A 24,549-nucleotide genomic window follows, 5' to 3' on the forward strand; every position below is an offset into this window, starting at 1 on the left:
TTACTTCTGACTATCGTGATAGAGTAGTGACTAACCGTTATCTTTAGGTTACCAACAGATTTTAAGGTGCACCAAAAGGACACGTTTATATGATTTTTACTTATCATATTAGCGCTTCTTGTGCTTTCTTACCCCAGATGGACTAAATTATGCATACATTTTTATGTAAACCCCGCTTTTCAGGTGTTTATAAACACACAGGTATGCCACTCTTCCTGCTAATTTTTTTCATTCCTCCTACTGAGGGATATATAACCTGTCTCTCTGATTCCTTGAAAGCACTTTAACTGATGAAGAGGTGCTTACCACTTCGAAACGCGTTGTATAAAGTGTGAGAAAAACCTTTAAATTTTAACATACAGCTTTGTCTATTTATTCGGTAATGGTGCAACAACTTTGAATTGTTTATCTCCTCCTTCCTTGCCTATGATCCTTTAATCTCAAGCCCTGGGGTGGATCCAGACTGCAACCTCCTACTACAAACCCAAGCCTGAAAAGCAGTTGTGTCTTGAACCTAACAAGGTGAGAGTACATCTAGTGTGCAATTCACATATAGAAGTGGTCTTGCCCTTTTAGCCCTTGTTCATATTATATGAACAGAGATGCCAAAGGGCAATTTGGTACACTAAAGCAACGGTCCATAAGGACCAGTAGTTGGTTTAGTGTCCCAAATAGACCTGTCAGGTTCTCTGTAACATGTTACTGCTAAGTTACTCCTATGTTACTGCACATTTTCTCCTTAGAAAACTGATTCATTATCATTGCACATGCACACAGATATAGGCACAAAAGACTTAGAATTACTGAGACAGCTGAAGGGAGATGCACAGAAGGAGAATGGCTACCATCTTTAGACATTCGATAAAGCAAAACCATGGAGCTCTGAGATAGCACATATAAGGACAAGATTTATTAATCTTCCATTTCTAGTTTTACTTCCAAATTATGATTCAAAATAATAACCAGAAACTGGCCTTAGTTATTTCTTCCATATTTTGAATCAATTATTGAGAGCCAAAAAGAGTAGTTGGTCTCACTTAACAGGTGAAATTCTTTCAATTATACCTTAGCTCTGTCTAGTTACTAATCCTGAATTTGGTTTTCAATAACTGACCCTAAAAGCTGATAAAAAGAACTGATATGTGAACTCTCCCTTTTCCACTAGCATAGCAATTCAAGCTGAAACAGAAGACCGTCCTTGCGCCTTATGGATTACATAGCAGATGGAAGTTGATGAACCCACCAAAAATAGACATTTATTCTCCTAAAGGGGTTTTCCCATGGAAAAAAATTCTGAAATTTCAATCCCCGAGTGATGTTAACACAGTAGAATTTTTAACCCTTTACTACACTGTTTTAGCTCCTATCACTCCTATCACTATCACAGTGATGGTCAGTGCCAAATTGCGGGGTGTGGGCTCTCTTAGCAGACACAATATGATCCCTGTAGTTCTGTGAGCTGACAATGTGGTTAGATTATAACAGGTTTATCTACATTTTCATTTAGCTTCTGAACATTGTACTAGTATTTGACACATAAAAGAGATATGAGACAGATCAGACATGATGAGATCCATGAGATGCCTTTTATACACAATGACAGTCAGCTCTCCTACATCTCTGCTATTCCACAATGCATTGTATCTGCTGTGCCTTCCTCCCCCTCCCTAGATTAAGAACTTGTCTGTCTGTAGCTTTACACTCCTCACACTGCTGCTAGCAGGAACTCAGTGTATGTGCATCAGTGAGTGACCTAGTCCTAGACTGCAGTGGGCGGGGCTAGAGAGCAGAGAGAGAGAGAGAGAGATGCTCAATTCCAGGGCCCTTACACAGAAACCCATGATGGCTTCACTGACCCTAAGTCAGGAGTTACAGGGTCCTGTCTAGGGGCGATAGAGACAGGTTGGGCTTATATCTGTACAATGCTGTATTGTTGTTAATAACAGTGAATTAGAGAATGTGTTATTTTGTTATCCTGACTACATTTAAGAATCTTGTCTTTGTGGGAATACCCTTTTAAAGGGAAAGCAATCACTAGGAAAAATGTTATATAGCTGAAGGATCTGAGCAATTTCATATATGAGAAAATTTTATTGTGATAAAAAAATTCTAAATAGCTTTTTATGTACATTGTGCCTGTGAAGTCGTGGGGCCAGTACTATCAGTGACTGGCAGCCATCTCTGTAGCACACTGATACATAAAGAACTGTGAATCATTGACAGAACTGCTCCATGACTTCTCAGCTTATAGGAAATCTACCATCAAAAATCTGGGACACTTACTCATAGATCCAGACACTGTGACTGTGGTAATCTTCCCATATTTGTTATCCATGGCCTCTTTCCTTCTAAAATCAACTTTTACAATTATGCTAATTAGCCTGACAGGCCCCTGGGTTGTTGCCGGAGCCCCTCTCTGCTAAAGATTCACAGACTGTTACAATGTGCAGAATCCCTTCCCCCTCCAACTGAAACATAAATTATCTGAAAATGTGCATTCTCTGGGAGCCCATTTGTATTGGGTGTATGCGTGAGTCCTGCCTAATGTGCTGTGCTAACGCTTCTAAGCATATTATAAATTCTGATAGTTCTGATAAATCTCCCTCTGGGTTTAAAAAATAAACGTCTGTTGATACATTTGCTTGAAAATAATGATAAAACAATCCTTTAACAGTAAAGTCTGGTAGGAAACAAAACTCCATGGACACAGAGATATAAGATGATGTCATCTGATTGACAGATCCAGACAGAAGGGCATATATGGCACAGAAGGAGGCATCACACAGGCAAATGACTACAATCATATTACATGACATCTTGCATCTGTTACATAAGCCACATGCTGTTATGTCACTGAACATAAGCTGTAATGTTCCCCTGCCAATAAATATTAATTTATTGAAAATTAAGAGACTTTAACAAGTGCAGAGTTCACACAATAAGACTTCAGCTCAGGAAGCAAATGAAAATTTGAGGAAGGGTGTAAACTGTACACATTGTAATAATAAAATAGTGGGGACTATTATTTATCAACTGCATTTGCACTGGTATTTGATGGCACTAATCCTAAACTATGCAGACCATGCTTCAGTTATACATAACCAGCAGGTTTACAAAGAGTCAGGAAAACATACTAGAATTTGTAATAATAATAATAGTTATTATAATAACGTTTACTATAATTGCAATAATCTGTGCTATATACTGTGGTATGATATACACTGTGTCATACTGTGATATGTATAGAATTAAAGGTGTATATCATACCACAGTACTGGGCATTTATAAATTACGTAGAAACTCTGTTTATATGAGCTTACATTCCAAAATGAAAAGGGTAAGGATACAAGATTAGGTAGGCAGCCCTGGGCTATGTAGAGGTGGCATGGGACTATCAGTTGAGGAAGTCTTTAGAAGAGGTATGTTTTAGGGAAGCAATATTGAAACAATTGATGGTCAGATGTTCCAGCAGAGGGGAGGGGCACGAGAGAAGTCTATTATGTATAGATGTAGACACATTTGGCTTACAGTATGGTGAACCAGGTCAATGCTTGATACAAGCATTGCTTTCATTATGAAGCTTACTACTTAATAGATATGAAACAGATTTGTGTTCCAAAATTATTTCCATCTCGGACATGAGAAAAAAATTTCTCAGGGTGGCAGGAGGTGCAGAGTGTGACATTATGACTCTTGTCTACTGTGGTATCATCTTGAATATTCTGTGGCAAAACCCCACCACGTTCTAAGAGGATCCTTCAATAAAAGAGAAATAAAACATAATCAGATAACCTAGCTCACTCATCTGAATTTTACTGGCCATCCATATCAGTGCTTTGCACAGTATTGTATTCAGAAAACAACACCATTTCCATTTTTTGTACATTCTACTTGATGAGGCTAAAATTGTGCAATAACCTGAATCAGCAACTGATATAGTATTATATAGAATAGGGATTCCCAGTCCCACCTTGCCTGTTCCCCGCCCTGTTAAACTCACTTGGGTGAAGAAAAATGTTCACAACTCCAGCCCTTATGACAGGAATTGTGACTTTTTCATGTCTTCTATATCTGAAACCTGGATTAAAGGGCATGATTAATGTCCCCCAAAAATTATGAAGATCTGAGATGTTTGCATCCTGCTTGTATAATTTTACAATGTCTAGATTTGAGCAAAGATAAATCAAATCCATCAGGATTGAGTTCGTAAAGAGACCTGTCATAGGTGGATCTGTGTTATAGGAAGTTTTTACTGTAGACCATTAAAGATAAGCAGAGGTAGCTATCGGTCACTCCATATTTTCTCCTCAAAACAAATCAAACCTAAATGCACCATTTTTAATTCAATTTTATCAAAAGCTTCAAGGTATACACTGCTGCAATGTGAATGTAAAATATGAACATGAATATATGTATATTTTTTAGCATAGAAGACACACAGAATATTCTTCTTACTAAATAAAACATTTTCCTCTGCAGAACTTTGGTCATGAATTATTGACATAATCTAACAATATAGCATCATGAATCCTCTCCTTAAGCACATGACCCGTTTTTTGACACTTTGAAAGTCCCTGTCATGAAATGTACTGCTCAATGTAAAATGCAAACCAATATGAATTTAGCAATATATGTATTTACAAAAAAGTAGTAAAACATAATTATTCTATTAAGTGAGTGCTTCAGCTACCATATACCTAGCACACAGGGAGCAGGATCCATGGGAGGACAAGGTCAGTTATGGCCCCACCCTTCACTTTATTGTAAATAGTGAACATGTATATAGATACATGGGGTATTAAAGGAAATATACCTTCAGAAATGTGCTTACTTACTAGGTCCTGGCAGTAGATTCAACAAATATCCCTTATCCCCATGCAGTTTTTACTATTTTCTAAAATGTATCTGTTTTACATGCTAATTAGCTGCAGAGACTAGTCGGGTGTGGAGTAGCCTCTGTGAGCTCCTCTTCAGGGTCACCTGGACACACATGGGGCAGGGACTACCCTTATCCCTGACACACCCCAACTAGCCTCTGCAGATAATTAGCATAAACATGAAATAAAGTTTTAAAACAGATAGGCAACATTTTAGAAAATAGTAAAAACTGTATAGGGATAAGGGGTATTTGGGGACTCTATAGTTTGGATCTACTAAGTAAGTTGCTTCCTGATGGTGGATTTCCTTTAAAGATAACCTACCACTACGGATCTAACTATTAAGGTAGAGGTGGTGGTAGGTGCATCTAACGTGTATAAGAATAGCCCTTGTTAGGGATAATCCTTTACTCCCCTCTATCTTTGCTAATCTTTAATCAGGGTATTATGCACATTTTCTAAAGAGGCTACTGGGGCATGGAGTAGCTGGAGTTTTTCTCTATGCACACCCTAATGTGAAAATGTCAATGTATAGTTATACACCAAACTATGGTACAATGGATAACATGTAATAGTGCTGACATAGAGGTGAATATGGCTTCATTTGTTCTACCATATACTGATACGAAATGGGCAAATAACAGGACAGAGTGGTTTAAGGGTCACATAAAATGGACCCTTAAAGGTCTCCATGTAGTACCATCTAGGCACTGCTGTGTGCCGCAGCCCTTAGATACTAAACAGGTCACTGCACTTATGCAACCAAGATGACTGGAATTTTTTTTTTGTTAGATATAAAATTGGGCTATTTATGGCTCCTTGTCCCATACATTACAATGGGACGTAAGGACTGTACTGAAGATTATCTCTATGGAATAAATTTTCTAGAGAAACTGAAAAAAAAAACAAGGAATGGCTTACCGCGTTGCTCTTCTGATATCAACATATGGATTAGGAGACTCATACTGACGGACACACTGCGGGTCAATGTCATAAAAGGCTTTGGCTTCCTCTTGTGTCAATGTAAAGCAGCACGGCCCCACTGATGGACCCAGGACTACTAGGATGTCCTTCACATCACTCCCGTACTCTGATACCATGGCATTTACTGTCGCAATTGAGACTCCGAGCAAGGTGCCTTTCCATCCTAAGAAAAATATACAGGCATTTTGGTTGTAGTAACATAAAGAACATAATGTGCTTCAATGTGAGGCTCCTGATGCCAGGTGTGACCACATCCTCTGCACTTACTCAAGTTACCTTCACTTTAGGTGGATTACTGCCCTGTATGATACCTTCCATTGGCACCATCTTCCCTTGTAACACATAGCAACTTAAGTATAATATATAACAATGTAAGTAAATAACGCTGCCTAGCCTGCAATGTATCATGCATTGGGTGATAGGTCCCTCGGGTCCAGTGACATTCTCTATAGGTCACACATAGCTATACTGTCTTCCTATCTATTACATCTTCCTTCTGTATGATAATGGTTGATATTTGATAAATGTGCTCATTACTAATTCTGAACTACATTTTATATTGCAGCTACAAGGTGGTTAAGATCTTAAATCATTGAAATTCCCTGCATTGCAGTCTCCTATCTGCAGCCCAGGATCCCCGGAGTATTGGCCTTGAGCTAAAACACTTATGTCCACTATAATATATATCTGCTATAAAAAAGAAGTATCTGTATACTGTATAGTGAAATACAACCTTCTAAAGTAAGCATTTTTTGTGCATTTATTATGAGACCCAAACCTATGCTACTGGATGCCCAGGCATACAGACCTAGGTTTGATTGCCACCCATGACCTCGGCACCTCTATTTGAAACAAACTATTTGAAAGAATCTTACTGACTAGAGATGCTGAAAGCAATTATCAATATGACAGACAAACAGTAAATCCATTACAATTATCCATCCTGCAAGCCTGTATTGGTGAGACATGTATATACTATGAAGTCACCAGTGCTCATATCATAATGAAGGTTTATGAAAATGTAAAGAATCCGGGATAGGTTACATGTGGAATATCATAATTAATAACAGAAAGCCAAATGGCCAAATAATACTGAGCTGTTAGCAGCTGTTGTACTTCACTTCAATCAACACTAGGCAAACATGTAGCTACAGCGCCATCTATTGTATTACTAGATAATACATATTTAAAAAGAGACAAAATGGTTTCTGACCAATTCCCCTCATTTTCAAGAGAATTAGGAGAATTTTTAACACAAATTTACACAGTGGGGGTCATTTACTAAGGGCCCGCTTTGTGTTTTCCCGATGTGTTACCCGAATATTTCTGATTTGCGACGATTTTCCCTGAATTGCCCCGGGATTTTGGATCGGATTGTGGCGATCGGATTGTGGCGCATCGGCGCTGGCATGCACGAGACAGAAATCGGGGGCGTGGCCAAACAAAACCCGACGGATTCGGAAAAACCACCGCATTTAAAAAAAAAAAAAGTGTCACGGGACTTGCGCTTACCTTCGCTCTGTCCCGCTTGGTGAAGATCAGTGCATTCCGGGGAACTTTAGCGCAGCAGCGCCACCTGGTGGACGTCGGAGGAACTGCCTTAGTGAATCCCGGCCAGACCCGAATCCACCGCAGAGAACGCGCCGCTGGATCGCGAATGGACCGGGTAAGTAAATCTGCCCCAGTGTTTCAAGTAATTTACAAGAAATATTTACAAGAAAATTTACAAAGTTTTGGCTCATTTTTAATTCTAGCACTGCTAGATGTTATCACACTTACTTTCACTTGACTGCAAAACTTTTTGTGCCCCTTAGGATAAGCAAGTCACAAGTATTGAAAAGCTTATGATTCAACTTATTACATCCATCGCAATAACCCTCTTCATGTAAAGTTTCGTTAGCATTAACCCATTTTAGAGAGTTTTAAAGCCATTTGATGTACATTACAGGGTTTACTACACTGCAATTTCATTTTGATTTGTCTATATATAGAAATAGAAACATATTGTATTACATGATGTAGAGGCACTTACCTGAATGGGCTGCTCCACATGCCTTTTTCACAGGATCGCAGAACAGGATTGGTATACAGTCTGCCCCAGGAGCAGCTATAGTCACACCTTTCTGATCGGTGACTATCCCATCATAACAAGGAGGCTCTGGTTTTCCCATAATCCAAACATTCTCACCATGGTCCACCTGGAAGATACAGTGTAATGATATGGAATGATCAGTGGGAAGCTAATAATTTCTTGTAGATTAAATAGAACCAACATTTCCCACAGCAGTGTACAAACATTATCATCAATTCAGAAACAAACACTATACAAAAATCATGGCACTCAGGTATTATATGTGGACCCCTATTCTAAAGATTATTAGAGGTTTACTCCCTCTAATAGGGAGACCTTCAACAATCAGGCACTTATTTATATCTTGTTGATAATTGTTAACAGTAGGAGAACAGGTTAAATGGTTGTCCTACAGTATCAAATTTGGATAGGGCATAACTTGGTCATTGGTTGGCGACTCAGTGAAGGGACCATCGCTCATGAAAACGGGAGTCTGTTGAACCCCCTCCAAATAAATGGAGTAGCAAGTTGGACATGCGCTCTTCCACTCCACTGACAAAGGCATGAGCAGAAGTAGCCAAGTACTACAATGGACTATCTTCATCAGCGACATAGAGATGAACTGAGGGTACATTCTTTTGAGGGTACAAAGGACTCCCATTCTTATGATCTGTGGGGATCCCATATCCTGTTTGTGTAGATGTGGATGTTTTTTTTTTCCTCCTTCTGTTCTCCTCCTTCCTTCTTGTTCTCCCGCTTGCCCCTGATTACCTCACTATTCCTTTCTGGGCCTCCCTTGCAAGTGGGTCTTTATCCATCAGAGTATTAGGAGTAGGAAATTATTAAAATAATTTCCTGGAATGTCAGGGGTTTGAATGAGTTATTGAAAAGGAAGGCAATTTTTGATTATTGCCGCTCTTATTGCCCTGACGTGATCTGCCTCCAGGAGACGCACCTGGTGAAAGAAACTATACATAAAGCTATAAAGCCATGGGTAAGGCAGTGTTCTCCGCAGACGCTAGAGGGTTTTGTATTATGATATGTAAAGGAGTGGAGTTCAAGGAGTTGAAGGTCATAGTTGACCCCATGGGTAGATACTTGATAGTGTATGTCTGGTTTGGTCAGGTGAAGATGGTCCTAGTGGATGTTTATTTACCCCCAACTGCCCCGCTGGAAGAAATAATTATGATTGGGAAAAAAATTTAGGGGAAATCCCGATATTTTTAAAGGGAGATTACAACAGAGTGATCAGTGATAAACTTGACCATATCAGTAATCTCAGGGTTGATAGGGAAAAGGGAGCCTGCTCCAAATTTGCAAAAATATGATGGGTTGGAAGGATGTTTGGAGGATGAGATTCCCCAATTAGAAACAGTATACGTGTTATTCTAAGATGCATGATTCCTTGTCTAGGATAGACATGATACTGGCAAATTGATACTATTTTACCTACCTTATTGATGGTAGGTAAAATAGATATTGGGGCAAGGGGGCTATCGGATACACAGGAAAGACCTGGTGTTCTACCGTATCAAACCATTTTGGTTTAACTTAATAAAGCAGGTGCGAGATTGGGATAAAGATATGCAGGGCTTCTTGATGGATAACAACTCATACGAATATATTACAGTAGTATGGGATGGTTTGAAAGCGTATATAAGGGGCTTAGTTTTTCAGCAAGTTTGTTGATATAAAACAAAGAGGCGAACTTTAAGTAGAGATTTGCAAAATAAAGCTATTAATTTTGAAGCCAGGTTTATTGAAGACCCTCTGAAGAAAATAAACAAATTTTTTTAGAGGCCCAGAAGAGCTTGGCAAATTTTCATCTAGAAAGAGCTGAGATTGAGGTACGGGTAGGGAGACAGAAAGAGATCCAGAGGCAATATACATCAATGCCCAGTGCAGCAAGAATGCTAAAATCATCCTATGTTAAACCTGCTATTAACACAGGAAGAAATTAGGAATGGATTTAAGATATATTTTGAAGATACATACAGTTCTGAACTTGCTGTTGATGTGCGGGAGATAAAAGATGCCCTTGACACAATAGAAATCCCTATGTTATCAGATGAGGAGGAGGCATTGCTAGATCGCCCGTTGGAGGAGCGGGAGCTCTCTGCCGGACTAAGTATGCTGCCAAGGGGGAAGGCAACGGGAACGGATGGAGTGCCGTCGGAATTTCTCTCTTCCTATGAGGGACTATTAATACCAGAATTATTAAAGGTGTATAACTAACTACTCTTATAATAGGGGTCAACTGCCAGTGTCCACGAGGGAGGCCATTATAGCTTTGATTTTAAAAGAAGAGAAGAACCCCATGGAAATGGATTCCTATCGGCCAATCTCCCTTCTAAACTCTGATTACAAATTATTGGCCAAAGTGTTGGCACTACGGCTGAGTGAAGTGATTCGCTCAGTGGGTCATGGAGATCAGTGGGGTTTATGTCGGGGAGATCGGTCAGGAATAGTATCCTCCGAATGTGGTGGAATATTCAAACCCCCATGGAGGCGGGAGGCACTGGTTTGGTGGTCACACTGGACGCGGTCAAAGCATTTGACCACGTCGAGTGGGGCTATGTCTGGATGGTACTGGAAAGGATGGGGTATATTGGCTGGGTTAAGTTACTTTATAGTGGTGCCACGGCTAGAGTAGGGGTGAATGGGAAGGCTGCATTTGAGATCTAAAGAGGAACAAGACAGGGATACCCTCTGTGGCCCCTGCTCTTTGCTGTGGCCTTAGAACCACTTGCCTATAGGATTAGAACTAATAGTCAGCTTAGAGGATTTGTACGGAATGGTTGGAAAGAGAAGGTACTTTTCAATTGCTGATGACTTGTTGTGTTTCTTGATCAGACTGGAGGCTTAAAATTTTGGCAGATGTGATAGAATCCCATGGCCAGATATAGGATTCAAGATAAACTGAGGAAAGTCAGTGTGTCTTAGCCTGCAAATGGAATCATCTGTCTCGACAGAATAGACACAGTTACCGTTAGTCAACAGCTTTAAATATGTGGGGCTGGTAATAAGTAGAGACATCGAAGATTATGTAGAGTTGAATATTAAGCCATTATTGCAAAAAATTAGGCAAAAAATTGAAGTGTGGAGAAGGCTAAATCTGTCCATGGCTGTAAGGGTGACAATGTTAAAAATGATAATTGTACCACAGGTAATATTTGTACTCCAAAATTCCCCTGTACTAATAGATAGGAAAACATTTAATAGTCTGGGTTCCCTGATATGAGAATTTGTGAAATTATAATGTTTGGGGTTTATTGGAAGCATGAACATTGGAAAGTTTGATGTATGGAAAGAATGGTTCACTTTTGGCACTAATGCAATGGATATGGGATAAGGTTAAAAAAGAGTTAGAAATCACTGGGAGAACTAAATATACACCATAATGGGGAAAGGGGGAATGGTCTGCTGGCCCAATGCAGAACTCTAAAAGGTGGAGGGACAAAGGGATCTACTATGTTTTCCAGATTTTGGATTTTGCTAGAATACGGGAAGAGTTTGGATTGGGCTCAGTAGACTGGTACTATTATGTAAAATTGAAGTTTTCTTATAGAGCACTGTTGGACAATGCTGAGTTTGAAGGGGATCAAGCGATTTATCGAATATTGGAGAAAAACGGGAATGGCCAGATGATGAAGGGATGTATGTCCAAAATATATTGTATGCTAAAAAACAGGGGAATAAACCTATGTCCCATAATTATAACAAGTGGAAGGAACAGAGGGAGAATGGAAATAGACGTTAATAACAATAACCCTGGTGACAAGAAATAGATCATATCTAATCTCCCAACTATTTCTATTACATTCTGCTTATTATACCCAAAGAAATTAAATGCTTTCACCAAAACACAGGAAGAAAAATACAGAAGATGTGGTTTGGTGAACGCAGATTTGATCCACATGGTATGGAGGTGTCCTAAGTTGTTTAGATATTGGGTAGAAGTGATAAACAAAATACAGTTGTTTTTTATGGTATATATATCGTTTAAGGAGAAGCAGTGTATTTTAGGTATTGGGAGCCATATTAATGTGGTGTTTGCTATGAAGAGCTTAATGATCGCTCGTAGAATAATTATGTACGCTTGGAAGGCAGCACTGCCCCCCGCAGTAATAGAATGGAAAAACAAAATGAATATATTGATGCTAGCAGAACGTTATGAGGTCGGTTAATAAGTTAGACACTATATGGACCCAATGGAAAGAGCGGTAGAGTGTTTGGGGGTGAGGAGGGGAGGAGAAGGGAGAAATTTAATTTGTGTTTTTCTTTTTTTTTGGGTGGTGGGTTAATTTTTTGAATTAACAGGAAAAGATAAGGACATGTAATGTGTAAATGCTGGAACAAGAAACATTAGAGCGTTTTATTGTAGTGGGGGGGAATTCCTACCCACGAAAAAGATATGTACGTTGATTGTTTATATTCCTGTGAGTACTTGTCATGGAAAAGTGTACTCTTTTTATATAAATGTATATCTTGATAATTGTAATATAGGGGAAACAATTTAATAAAGATTAAACGCTTTTGGCGTTCTGACTGCTGAATATGAATGAACATAAAAAGAGGGTTTTGTCACAAAAATGATACATATGATTATATACTTATTATAAATATACTTATTGTTACTGTGGGCCCATTAGCAATACAAAATGATTATAAAAGTAATACTATTAAGAGAAATTGCAATACAGACATAGGACTCAGCGATGTATACAGAAGTGGAGTTACCTTCACAGAGACATACATCTGAGGATCAAATCCTGCAGCTTTTCCAAGACGTCGGAAGTTTTCTGCCACAACACCCTTAGGATCTCTTCTTTTCGAACTGCTGAAAAGGTTCAAAGAACTGAGGGTCGCTATAGAAGATATGCCACCACATCGTGTAGTAAATCCATGAAGGAAGATGTCCTCTGTAGACAGAGAATCACTCAAAAATGTGAATGTATTAAATAACTTTTTTTTTTTTACTTCTGTAAGTAAAATGTCTTCATTGTACAGTGGTCCTGAGGATTTACACTGTTTACCTTCTAGTTCAGTAGGCCACATCAGTCTGATGGATACCTTCAGAGGGTGATTGTAATACTGTATATATTATAACTATTCCTCAATAGTTGGCTTTCTTGTAAGGAGTAGGTACAACTATACAATCTTACAATTTGAAATCATGCTTCTGAATGTAAAAGACAACTAATCCATGCACAGTCCCTGTATTGGATCCCAAAAATCTACAATAAAATACACATCATAACTGTTAAAATAACCCTTTACTTAGAACTGAACCTTAGGGATTTTTTTCTATGTGAGAAATGAATAATTTGCTACTCATTCTCATTCACTTTCTTGTATGTAGGATTCCAGAAATATAAAGCCATCCGCCTTTATACTATTGCAAGTCTAAATAGTATAAGCATATAGAATAATCATTTTATCTGTTCTATAGATATGTATAAATATTGAGCAGTTACAGCTGTACAGTATGAGAGAACATGTATAGAAATGTAAACTGAAAGACATGATCTAGAGTAGCACAGCACCATCTATAGGATGTTAAGAAAAATGCATCCTGGATTAGTAGAACTGCAAAGTCCTTCTGCCACGCAAGAAGTATGCACTACTATAAGAGAGACATAGTAGAAAGGTCTCAGTTTTGTTCCTGTAAATGACTGGTGTATGCCCTAGTGGCTAAATAAGGGTTGAGCCAAATATTTTCTCTTTCTTCCTGTTATGTATTAATATTATTCAATTCAACCCTTCAAATCTCTGTAAGGAGAACTCTTATTTCCTGATCCTAGTCAAAACCCTTTCACTCAGCTAAACCAGTTACCCTCTACAGTACTGTTGAGATGCAAAGACATCAAAGCTGCCTAGAGTTGGGAATATGTTCCTTCTAGTCCATTCTGTTCATTCTGGTTTGAGGCTATTAGGCTTCTTAAAAGTCATGTTTGATGTTAAGAGGGCTGCCTTACAAACGGAGCAAATAGAAGCAATAATTTCCTTAACCCATCCTGGACAACATATTTGCAAATTTCCCAAAATCCACCAGTGGAGCATAAATGGTCTTAAGTTTCCACATGCCTTCAAGGCGGCCTTAATTGGCAAAGTCTCCGAGAACTTCCTGACCTTAATTCAACTCTGTGACAGCAGCACATCACAGAGACCATTCATTTTGGAGACAGGATAGTTTTCCTTCTTTCTTTTGAAACTCATATAAGAAAAAATTCCCTAGATGTTTACTGCAAGCAAACAGAATTACTCACATATTCCCTTAAGTAACCTTCATCTGTAGTAAGTGCTTTTGTGTGGCTGAGGAACAGCATGATATCCACAATATAATTATACTGGCAGTGCCCATGAACACAAATGCCTGCCAATGATTCTTGGTGTATTTACAAGAGCTATGTGGGCAGGTAAACCAGTTCTGCAATGAAATACTGGAGAACAGATGGCTAGATAGGTCTGCACACAATAATTGTCTGTAGCCCCCTCCCCATGTGTTTATTCTTTGTCCCACACATATAATGGTTAGTACACAAACCTGGAATTATCTGTGACTGAAGGATGAGCAGCTCTCCTTTCAGACTTGGGAGGGTTTGTAGATAACACTTGATGTTTCTTCTTGCATATTCTTGGGAGTCCTCATCAGACAATCCATTCTTATCAGGCTCTATGCCACACAGCTGTATAGTGTTCTCTTTGTCTTGATGTACATTAAAATATTCTAAAGTGATTGTATACACAGCTGTAAAAAGTTGGTCTATGTACACATCCATTTCCAGTTTCCTTCGCTGGGGCAGGATAATATGTACAGTGCTTCTGTCCTGGTCATCTACTTCTTGCTTGATGGTGTAAAGTATAGCAGGCAGACTAATGTCCTTTATTATCTTATATCCATTTTGTAAATTATCAATAAGCATTTCTGGTATATCACAAGGTTTATCTGAATTATCCTCCTTATGTCTAGGGTCTTGGTAGCACATGAAGTAAGTGAATGGTATATTGCTTCCATAGGGTTTCTGAGTAATACTCCATATGTGCTGTAATGTTTTCTCCTTTTTATGACAACAATTGTCAAAAAGGTCTATCAGTACTACTGCATCCTTGCTACTTTCTTTAACCATTTTTCTCCTGTTAGATTCGAAAGACAAAATTATCACATTTATAGAAAAATATAGTTTTCAGAGCAATGTATAGACAGGAGTAAATGAATACTGGGCCTTCCAGGGTTAACTAAACCTTAGACTTTAATGTTACTTTTAAATACGGTTTAATAAATTTCACTTAATCCGTTTACAATCAGTATTATTAAAGTAAAATAGGTAAGTAAAATATGATAAGCCATGATGAGGGATAGAGGATAAATATTTTGATCACTGGTGGGCTCTTCTCTGGGACCTTCCCATGAGAATGTAATGGTGATGTGCATTTCTAAGGACATATCCATTTACTATTATATGGCTGCTGAAACTGCTGATCCATCAGACTATAGAATTAAATGAGGTGGTGGCCACATTTTAAAAACAAACTTATGTTCACATGTGGTGCTTTTGAGCCTCTGTTCTTGTGATTGATGGGATTTGTTGAATAAAAGACCAGTGTAATTTGTGAAAAAGCAACTTTAATAGGCCACATTTCCACAGTGGCCAAATATTTGTGGTCAGACAATAAAATAACCAATGTGAATATAATAACCAATGGATAGCCTCTTTAAGATCATTCATAAATAGGAAAAACCGGAAAAGGATTTCATAATAGGGCACATCTACTAACAAAGTCACTTGAGTTCACTAAAAGTGCATTGTCCATCTATAATGCTGTGTGCATTGTGCACCAAAATTATGAATCTGTCGCTTCCCCACACTGGTCCGACAGAGTTCACCATCTTTTTTGTGGCGCACCTTTAACATAGGGCGTTGCGACACAATTTGAAAGTTAAATATGGAGCTCAGTTGGAATCAGTGGGACCATCCGACGGAACGCCCCCTAATTTGTGTTGCTTGGAAGCCAGCGCAGCTGAGCCACAAAAGGGTAGTGTGCAACACAATCGCAACGCAAACACTTCTTATATACCTGTGTAAATTGTTTTAGCCATGAAGAACATGCACTTCCAACAAAAGTGCAGCAAGAGACCCTAAGTTAATGTGCCCCAATATCTCAAATTGATGATTTAGCAACTGTTAAAAAAAACTTCATAAAAGAAGAAATACTGTATATACTCGTGTATAAGCCGAGTTTTTCAGCACAAAAAATGTGCTGAAAAACGTCCCCTCAGCTTATACACGAGTCAAAAAAAAATACTTAAAAAAACTTAAAAAATAAACTTATATACTCACCCTCCGGTGGCCCTGATGTGCAGCGCTGCTCCCCGGATGTCCGTGCGACTCGTCTTCAGCCTTACGCGCCGTCTTCTTTCTTCTGCTGGGCGCCGCCATGTTTTTCTCCCTGGGGGCGCCTAGTATGAAGTCAGCAGTGGCGCGTCATACTATGCGCCTGCCGGTCGGGAGAAAGCGGTGGCGGCGCCCAGCAGAAGAGAGAAGACGGGCGCGGAAGTCTGAAGACGAGCCGCGCGGACATGGGGGGAGCAGCGCTACGCATCGGGGCCACGGGAGGGTGAGTATATATATAATTATTTTTTAATGCTGGGCTGTATTCTACTGGGGGCAGGCTGTATACTACATGGGCAGGCTGTATACTACTGGGGCAGGCTGTATACTACTGGGGGCAGGCTGTATACTACTGGGGGCAAGCTGTATACTACTGGAGGCAGGCTGTATACTACTGGGGGCAGTGCTGTATACTACTGGGGGCAAGCTGTATACTACTGGGGACTGGCTGTATACTACTGAGGGCAGGCTGTATACTACTGGGGGCAGGCTGTATAATACTGGGGGCAGGCTGTATGCTACTTGGGACAAGCTGTATACTACTGGGGGAAGGCTGTATACTACTCGGGGCAGGCTGTATACTACTGGGGACAGGCTGTATACTACTGGGGACAAGCTGTATACTACTGGGGGAAGGCTGTATACTACTGGGGGCAAGCTGTATACTACTGGGGGCAAGCTGTATACTACTGGGGGCAGGCTGTATACTACTGGGTGCAGGCTGTATACTACTGGGGACAAGCTGTATACTACTGGGGGCAGGCTGTATACTACTGGGGACAAGCTGTATACTACTGGGGGCTGTGCTGTATACTACTGGGGGCAGGCTGTATACTACTGGGTGCAGGCTGTATACTACTGGGGACAAGCTGTATACTACTGGGGGCAGGCTGTATACTACTGGGGCATGCTGTATACTACTGGGGGCAGGCTGGGCTGGCTGTATACTACTGGGGGCAGGCTGGGCAGGCTGTATAGTACTGGGGGCAAGCTGTATAGTACTGGGGGAAAGCTTTATACTACTAGGGGCAGGCTGGGCTGGCTGTATACTGCTGGGGGCAAGCTGGGCTGGCTGTATACTACAGGGGGCAGCTGTATACTATAGGGGGCTGGATGGCTATATACTGGGGGGGTCTGTGACCAATGCATTTCCCACCCTCGGCTTATACTCGAGTCAATCGGTTTTCCCAGTTTTTGGTGGTAAAATTAGGGGTCTTGGCTTATACTCAGGTCGGCTTATACTCGAGTATATACGGTAGCTGAATGCTTGTTCTATTAATATGCTATTAATATTCAGCATATACTATACTGAATGCTGAACTGTATAGATTATACTATACAGTTAAAGAAAACCAAAAGTAACAAGAGGCCCTATTTTAAAGTGTATTTCAAAAGCCTGTAGATGATAGGGCATGAGACGAGTAAACCTGCAGAAAACCTCATCTTGTCTGATCACTTCCTCATACATGTAGATAACCACTGTTTACAGGACTTTTTATGAGTTGTGCTCATTTACAAGGATAAAGAGGGAAGTACTGCATAAAGGTTATTACACATGTAAATTCCACTTCAGCACAATGTCAGCATAAAAAATAAAGTAAGAGAGGAACAATCCAATACACAATGGTTTGCAGCAGTTTTTCAAAAAACTCTGAAAAAGCCCGGAATAAAGCAAACTAGCTACTGCTTTAAAAAATTACAAAAACATCAATTATATTACAGCAAAAAAGTTTTCTCACTCTTGGAAATACTCTACTATTTATGAAGGGATTTTCCAAGCCGTACAGGAGTGAAACAAATAAGTAAAGAATACATCTATTCCACACTGTGTTTTTGTTTTTTGGATCCTGTGATCACTACAGTCACTGGTCTTAGCTGTACATTGAGCAGGAACCTTAAAATTAAACTGGGATTATTCTTGCTCATGTGACCACTGAGGCCAATGATTAGCCGCAATTATTGAGGATCATGGCCAGGTCCTGTCTTCTAGAGTGTCATATCCAGATTAACTGGTAAATCCATATATAAAGTTTAAATTGACAGACTGAAGCTCACCATATAGATGCTATGTTTCTCAGCAGATTAGGGGCACCATTTTAAGTACCCATACAAAGGGGAAAGCAAATAACTGTCTATGTAGATGGTATTTTCTAGAGGGGCTGTAGAATCTGCAATAATGTCATGAGACAGAGGTTGCTGACTGTTGAAGAAAAGGGACCTTGACTGCAAATTTTTTGAGATGGAGAAGGTCCTGGGAGTATGTCAGGATCATGGGGGATGCAAACCGAGTGATAATGCAGACTTGGGGAGAGTTTCACTATGGCTTCTCTGCCATTTCAGAGAGCAGCGGAGGTGCTGGAGGTGGGCATGGTGTGAACACCCTGGCCCACTGCATAGACTATAGCAGAAATCTCTGCCGGATCAGACCTGGCCTAAGCAGGTCAAACCTTGCAGACTGACTCTTAGGAGATATGGGCCAGCAGTGGAAATTTATACGCTAGTCTTAATAAATTTCCCCCATGGAGTTGCTGGCTATGTGAAAGCTGGGGACTGGTGGTGTAAGTTCTGAGAAAGAGCAAGAGGACACGGCAAAGAGATTGCAGTTTGTGTACATAGGCTTGGGAATATGGGGGTGTAAGTTGCCTCAGATGCTTTAAATAAAGACAATCCCTGCAATCAGCTCCTGAATGGCTATAGAGAACCCCTGCACTCAAATCGTGCTGTCCTTACAAAGGATCCCTGCACTCAGATTCTTTTGTGAACTGTTACTAATCAACCTATTACTTACAAAAAAACAGCAGATTCTCCCCTATTTGCATGAATGACATTAGACATCTCTCTTTACATTTGCATATAATGAGGGACCAGAGTTACACACAGTTATAATGAGTCGCCCACCTGTATTTTTTTCTGCCATTTGTTACAGCGCCATTAATCTGCTGACAGTTTCCATTTCGTTTCATTGGTCCTTGCCTATCCATACTAGAGATAAACACCAAATAAAAGTTCCAAATTCATCAGAATCAAAAAACCATGTGGTGTATGGGGGTGACCAAAGTGGTAAGAAGGAATTGCTCCACCATTTTTTCTGGCAGCTGGTTGTGACATAGGGCCCTTCGAGACCTGCTAATGTGTCGCCAATACATCAGAACCCATTTGCCATTTTACACATTAAAAAGCGTAGCCTACTGGACAGGGCCACTGAAGAACCGCAGACAGGTTCCATCCAGAGACCACTGTCGGAGATGATATAGCCGAGAAATTGAAGACTCTGATTGGGCCTTTAAACAACTGAGAAATTGCTGTACGTGGACTTGTTGGGTCTCAAGCATAGCACTTGAAGTGTCCATCACGGGTATTAAAAGCGAATGAAGTTGTAGGCCCCTTGTAGATCCAATTTGGAGAAGATCTTGGCTCCATGTGACATTGTTAAGACCGCGGTAGTCAATGCATGTACGGAGTGACCCCTCCTTTTTAGTCACAAAGAAAAACCCTGCACTAGCTGGAGAAGAGGACTTATGTATGAATTCCCTCTGCAGGTTCTCTTTGACATGGCTGCGGTTTTTGGTACTTAGAGTGGGTACACACGGCCCTGCTGAGGGGACATAGCCGGCAGGAGATCCACAGGACAGTCGTCGGGATGGTGAGACAGCAAAGTCTCGGCCTGCTACTTCAAGAAGACATCAAAAAAGTCCTGATAGCAAGCAGGAAGACCCTCCAGGGGCTTGGGAGCCACAGAAGAAACCAAGACTGGATGGTATCTCCACACAGCAAGACTGGCAATCAGGAGCCCACCAAAGGATCTCCCCTGTCTTCCAGTTAAGAACGGGTGCATGGAGCTGCAACCATGGTAGTCCCAACAGGAGGTGGACCGTGGTAGTACATAAAAGGACAGTCTCTCCTTGTGCAGCACACCGGCCTGCAAGAACAGAGGCTTGGTGCAGTACTGGACCGGTCAGAAAGGATTTGGCCACTGACAGGGGAGATGACCAAAGGCTTTTCGAGGCGAACCACGGGGATGTGATGCCGGGAGACCAATGCGGCATCCACAAAGTTCTCTGCAGAACCGAAATCCAAGAAAGCAGAGACCTGGATCTGGGTAATGGTGCCAATGCTTTGCTTACACCTATGGATGCTTCTCCCAAGAACCCTAGGTGGTGGCGTTTCCTGGATGCTGGGGACGAATAGGACAGTAAGTGCTCAGGACTGGCACAATAAAGGCAGAGTTTTCCCTGACGTCTTCTGAAATGCTCCTGGGAAGAGAGTCTGGCTCTGTCCACCTCCATAGGCTCCTCTGCAGATGGTACGAACGGAGGCTGGAGCAGCCTTTGAAAAGCAGGAGCCAGGCGAGGAAGACGTCGTGGGCGGACTTGGGGTTGTTCAAGGCATAACTCTTCGGCACATTCCCTAAACTGCACTGGGGTGGCTAGGGTAATGACTCAAGGTAGGTGGCAAATCACGAGCGGCCAGAGTGGCCTCAACGTGAGAGGAGTGTCCCTTTTAGAAAGCTACGTACAGGGCCGCATCGTTCCAGGAGGTGGGGAAGCGCGCACGTCAGTCCACTGGGGCTTCAGGAGCCGGGGCGGTCGAGTCCAGGGCTGTTGGAGTGGGGGCATACGGAGGCACATGGGTGCGCCCGCGATCTGAGAAAGGGATCGCGGGAGCACCCGTGACACTGAATTTTACAGTCAGGAGCTAATACAGTGGAAGGAGCAAAAGCAGATAAAAAGTAAGTAAAATTGCAAAGTAGTGAATTAAAAGTTATCTTTATCCTGTTAGTATCACTAATGGATTAAGATTTGAGGACTTTCTTTCATGGGCAAACTCCTTTAATGTTAAATAAGAATCTCCCTCCACAACGAACATGCATTTTAAAGTGTTAGATAAGCTTACACCTAAATCTTACCACAGCTAGGAGAACAACAGTTATTTTTTCTACAGATTCAATTGGAACAAGTAAAACTGTCCCCATAGATATAAGACTGTACCCCGTATGATTATATACTATACTGCTGTGAGGTGGGTTCAGATATTATTCTAGGTTGTATGGGCATCTGATGGTATACGTCCAAACTACTTGGCCAATACATTTTATAGTATTAAGAACAGGTTTATTGGAAGCGCTCCGTCCTATGGTACCGGAGTAGCTCTTGGCTCTAAAGTTGCCACTCTATGAAGTTGAGCCTGGTACCGCCTGCTGATCTGGAGACAGTTCTTTTTAGGCACATCCTTCCATTTGTAAAGTTTTGAAAACCTGTTCCTAATACTATAAAACGCATCGGCCAGGTAATGTCCGGACGTATGTCCGGCACGATGGAGAGGAGGGATGACCCCTCCCCTCTCCATAGAAATGCACAGCACACAGCCGTACACATGGAGAAAGATAGGACATGTGCGTCCAATGCCGTCTATGGGGGACGTATGTAAGGCCACAAGCTTGTCATTGTCATGCCATCTTCCTGCAGTAACTGTAATCTAAACTGAGCTTGAGGGTTTTACAATTGTTGTGAAATCTAAGAGTTTGATAGTATATATGGTGATAGCGATTACTGATGGTGCTATTAATTACTGATGGGGGTATTTTTGTTCATTGCGATCCACTCGAATTTGCAATTATAAACCATGCGGTTTATAATTGACGTTGTGATTCCCCAATTGTACTCTTAATGATCTTAGCCATTTTATTTCTGTCCCTCCACCTTCCCAGCAGATGAAGAATATAATGGGGCATGTTTATCAAGCTATTTGAAAGTCAGGATATTCTTAGTTTCAACCAATTACAGCTCAGCTTTCATTTTACCAGTGCTCATGAATATTTTAAAAGGGAGCTGTGATTTGATTTTAATGTCCAGCATTTAAGATGACGGTGAAGGTTTATTGCACTACTACAAAATAGAGTTCTGTGATTGAAGCTATCACCAGCATCAGCTTGCTTTATCAGACCTATGGGTTCAACCTCTATGGTGCCCACAAATGTTCTGCTATGTACAGGCTCCTTCCCTAGTGATATGGTCAATGGCAATTGTTTTAGTGATAAGTGGGACAGTTGACATTGATCATACATATGTCACCATAATCTCCGATAAGACAAAAAAAAGTACATTACAGTCTCAGTTAAAAGGACTAGGTCTGTTCTCCTAAAGAAAATCTGTCAACTTGAAAAACCTGAAAGATTCATTAACTACCTTGCTTGAGTTCCTGCAGGAGTAAATAGTAAACCCCATGTTAAAAATAGTTGCCTCAAGTAGTTTTTCTTTATCTAGAATGTGTATAGTATATGTTAGGTTTGTAGGGACTGCAGCAGACTGAACCTGCTGTATAACTTATTCTACATTATTCATGGACCTGTCCTGCAGCAAAACATAACTTAATCAGTAAACAGAATGGCAAGAACAGGTTAGCATAATACACAGGAATCAACATCAGGAATTTATTCTACACATAGGTAAGCACATTACTTTTCACATGCTGACAAACCTCTGCGGTCAGCAATTTTCTGCCTTGTAGTGTCCAATTGCAATAAAGTACAACACGTTCTGAAGTCATTCCTGTGATATGTAACTTCTGCTATAGGAAGACAATTAAACACTGTATATAAAGTTGTGTGACTTACCGATCTTTGACATGCAGATCCTAAGCTTTCAGTGAGTGCAAATTTTACTTCCTTTAAGTACTGACAAAGTGCACAGGTAGAATCTAGTCTCCTCCTTCTTTTTTTCCCACAATAGCCACCGGCTACTTAAGAGTTGTTTGCATAGTATACAATGTAGAAGTGGTAAAAGAGTTGAAATTCCAAGTAGTTTTACAGCGTTAAAAGGAAATTCCTTTACGTGAGGTAAATACATGTAGAATAAACTTCATTTCTCTATATTCCCCCTTGTTTTTTTCTTTTAATTCAGAATGAATGTAGAATTATGGACTAATATATATATATATATATATATATATATATATATACACACATTTGCCATTTGTGGTATATACGCAGAGGATAAATACCTGTACACAGGGCCGGGATGAGGGGTAGGCGAGGGGTCTACCCTCACCTTCCATCCTGTCCCAGGCTGTCCCAACCCTCAATGGCAATGATCGCTGGCCTGGACACAGGCAGGGATGTTGCCGTTGCCTAGGTCCTTTATGAGACTCAGATGCCGCCGCCACCGACCTCGTTGCTGATCAAGCAGTGCCGGGGTCATAGAGAGGAGCGGAAGCGCATCCTCCCCTCTTTATGAAATTCAAGATGAGCACGTGAGTGACAAGGAGAAGGCGGTGGCTGCTGCAGGTAGGTGAGTATACATTTTTTTATTTTGCTGTGCTGCATATATACTGGGGGGGGATATGTGGGAGACTGCATTGTTTGAGGTTTGAATAAAAACTTTAAGGAGGTAATAATTAAAGAGGTAGCAGCATGAGCTCAGTGTGCCTATCCCAGTAATATTCCAGCTCAGCCCAAATGTGTTAGCTAGATGTCATAGCAAAACAATGGTTAGAGGACAGGGGTGTCACAGGGGTGAGACAGCCAAAGTTTGTGTACACTGCAGAAATACACACCCTTAAAAATGCATGTAATGAGCAGCTTTTCTGGTTCATATATTTTGTTAAGGGGACACTTGGCCAAGCAGCTTGCGAGACAAGAGGACAGTGTAGAGAACAAGGGACTCGTGAGAAAAGGGGCTTATAGCTAAAACTTGTGCAGTGCAACACTTTCTCCGTAATTTTGCTCTTTCTAACATTAGAATAAATCTTTCCCAGTGTTGTACAATCAATATGAAGAGCTTCCAACTCAAATAAGATCTGTTACTCACACTTCATGTTTTTCTACTGTGGAAGTTCCCACATTCATGCCCATAGGTCATATTTCACTCCTGTGATTATGTTTTCTTTACAAGTACAGACAGTCCCCGGGTTACGTACAAGATAGGTTCTTTAAGTTTGTTTTTAAATCAATTTTGATTGTATGTCGAAACAGGTGTATATTATAATTAGTATTCCAGACAACATTTTGTGCTGTCATGGGAACAAGGATTATCAAGAAAACTTCATTACAGACACCTTACATCTGATCATTGGGGCCTGGGACTAAAGTAAGTCATCCAGAGACCTTCACCAGAGGTTACAGTGGACAGAGAGGCCCATCTTAATGTTAATATTACTATTTATCTTATCCTAATATTATTGTTTGTATTATGTAAAATTATACCATTTTCCAATATACCTTCTGTAT

General features: G+C 40.6%; 1 protein-coding gene across 1 annotated transcript; it reads right to left on the reverse strand.

Moving 5' to 3' along the window:
* Window positions 1–2,478: 2,478 nt before the first annotated feature.
* LACC1 (laccase domain containing 1) lies at window positions 2,479–22,988 on the reverse strand. The gene is made up of 6 exons (XM_072133041.1): window positions 22,939–22,988; window positions 14,480–15,069; window positions 12,673–12,854; window positions 7,894–8,059; window positions 5,799–6,024; window positions 2,479–3,756 (listed from the first exon to the last, which is right to left on the reverse strand). Exons 2-6 carry the CDS (start codon window positions 15,060–15,062, stop codon window positions 3,585–3,587), a joined length of 1,329 nt encoding a protein of 442 aa, XP_071989142.1. The 5' UTR covers window positions 15,063–15,069; window positions 22,939–22,988; the 3' UTR covers window positions 2,479–3,584.
* Between the last annotated feature and the right edge of the window lie 1,561 nt (window positions 22,989–24,549).

This window comes from Engystomops pustulosus, chromosome 2 (assembly GCF_040894005.1).
Source record: "Engystomops pustulosus chromosome 2, aEngPut4.maternal, whole genome shotgun sequence".
Lineage (NCBI taxonomy): Eukaryota > Metazoa > Chordata > Amphibia > Anura > Leptodactylidae > Engystomops > Engystomops pustulosus.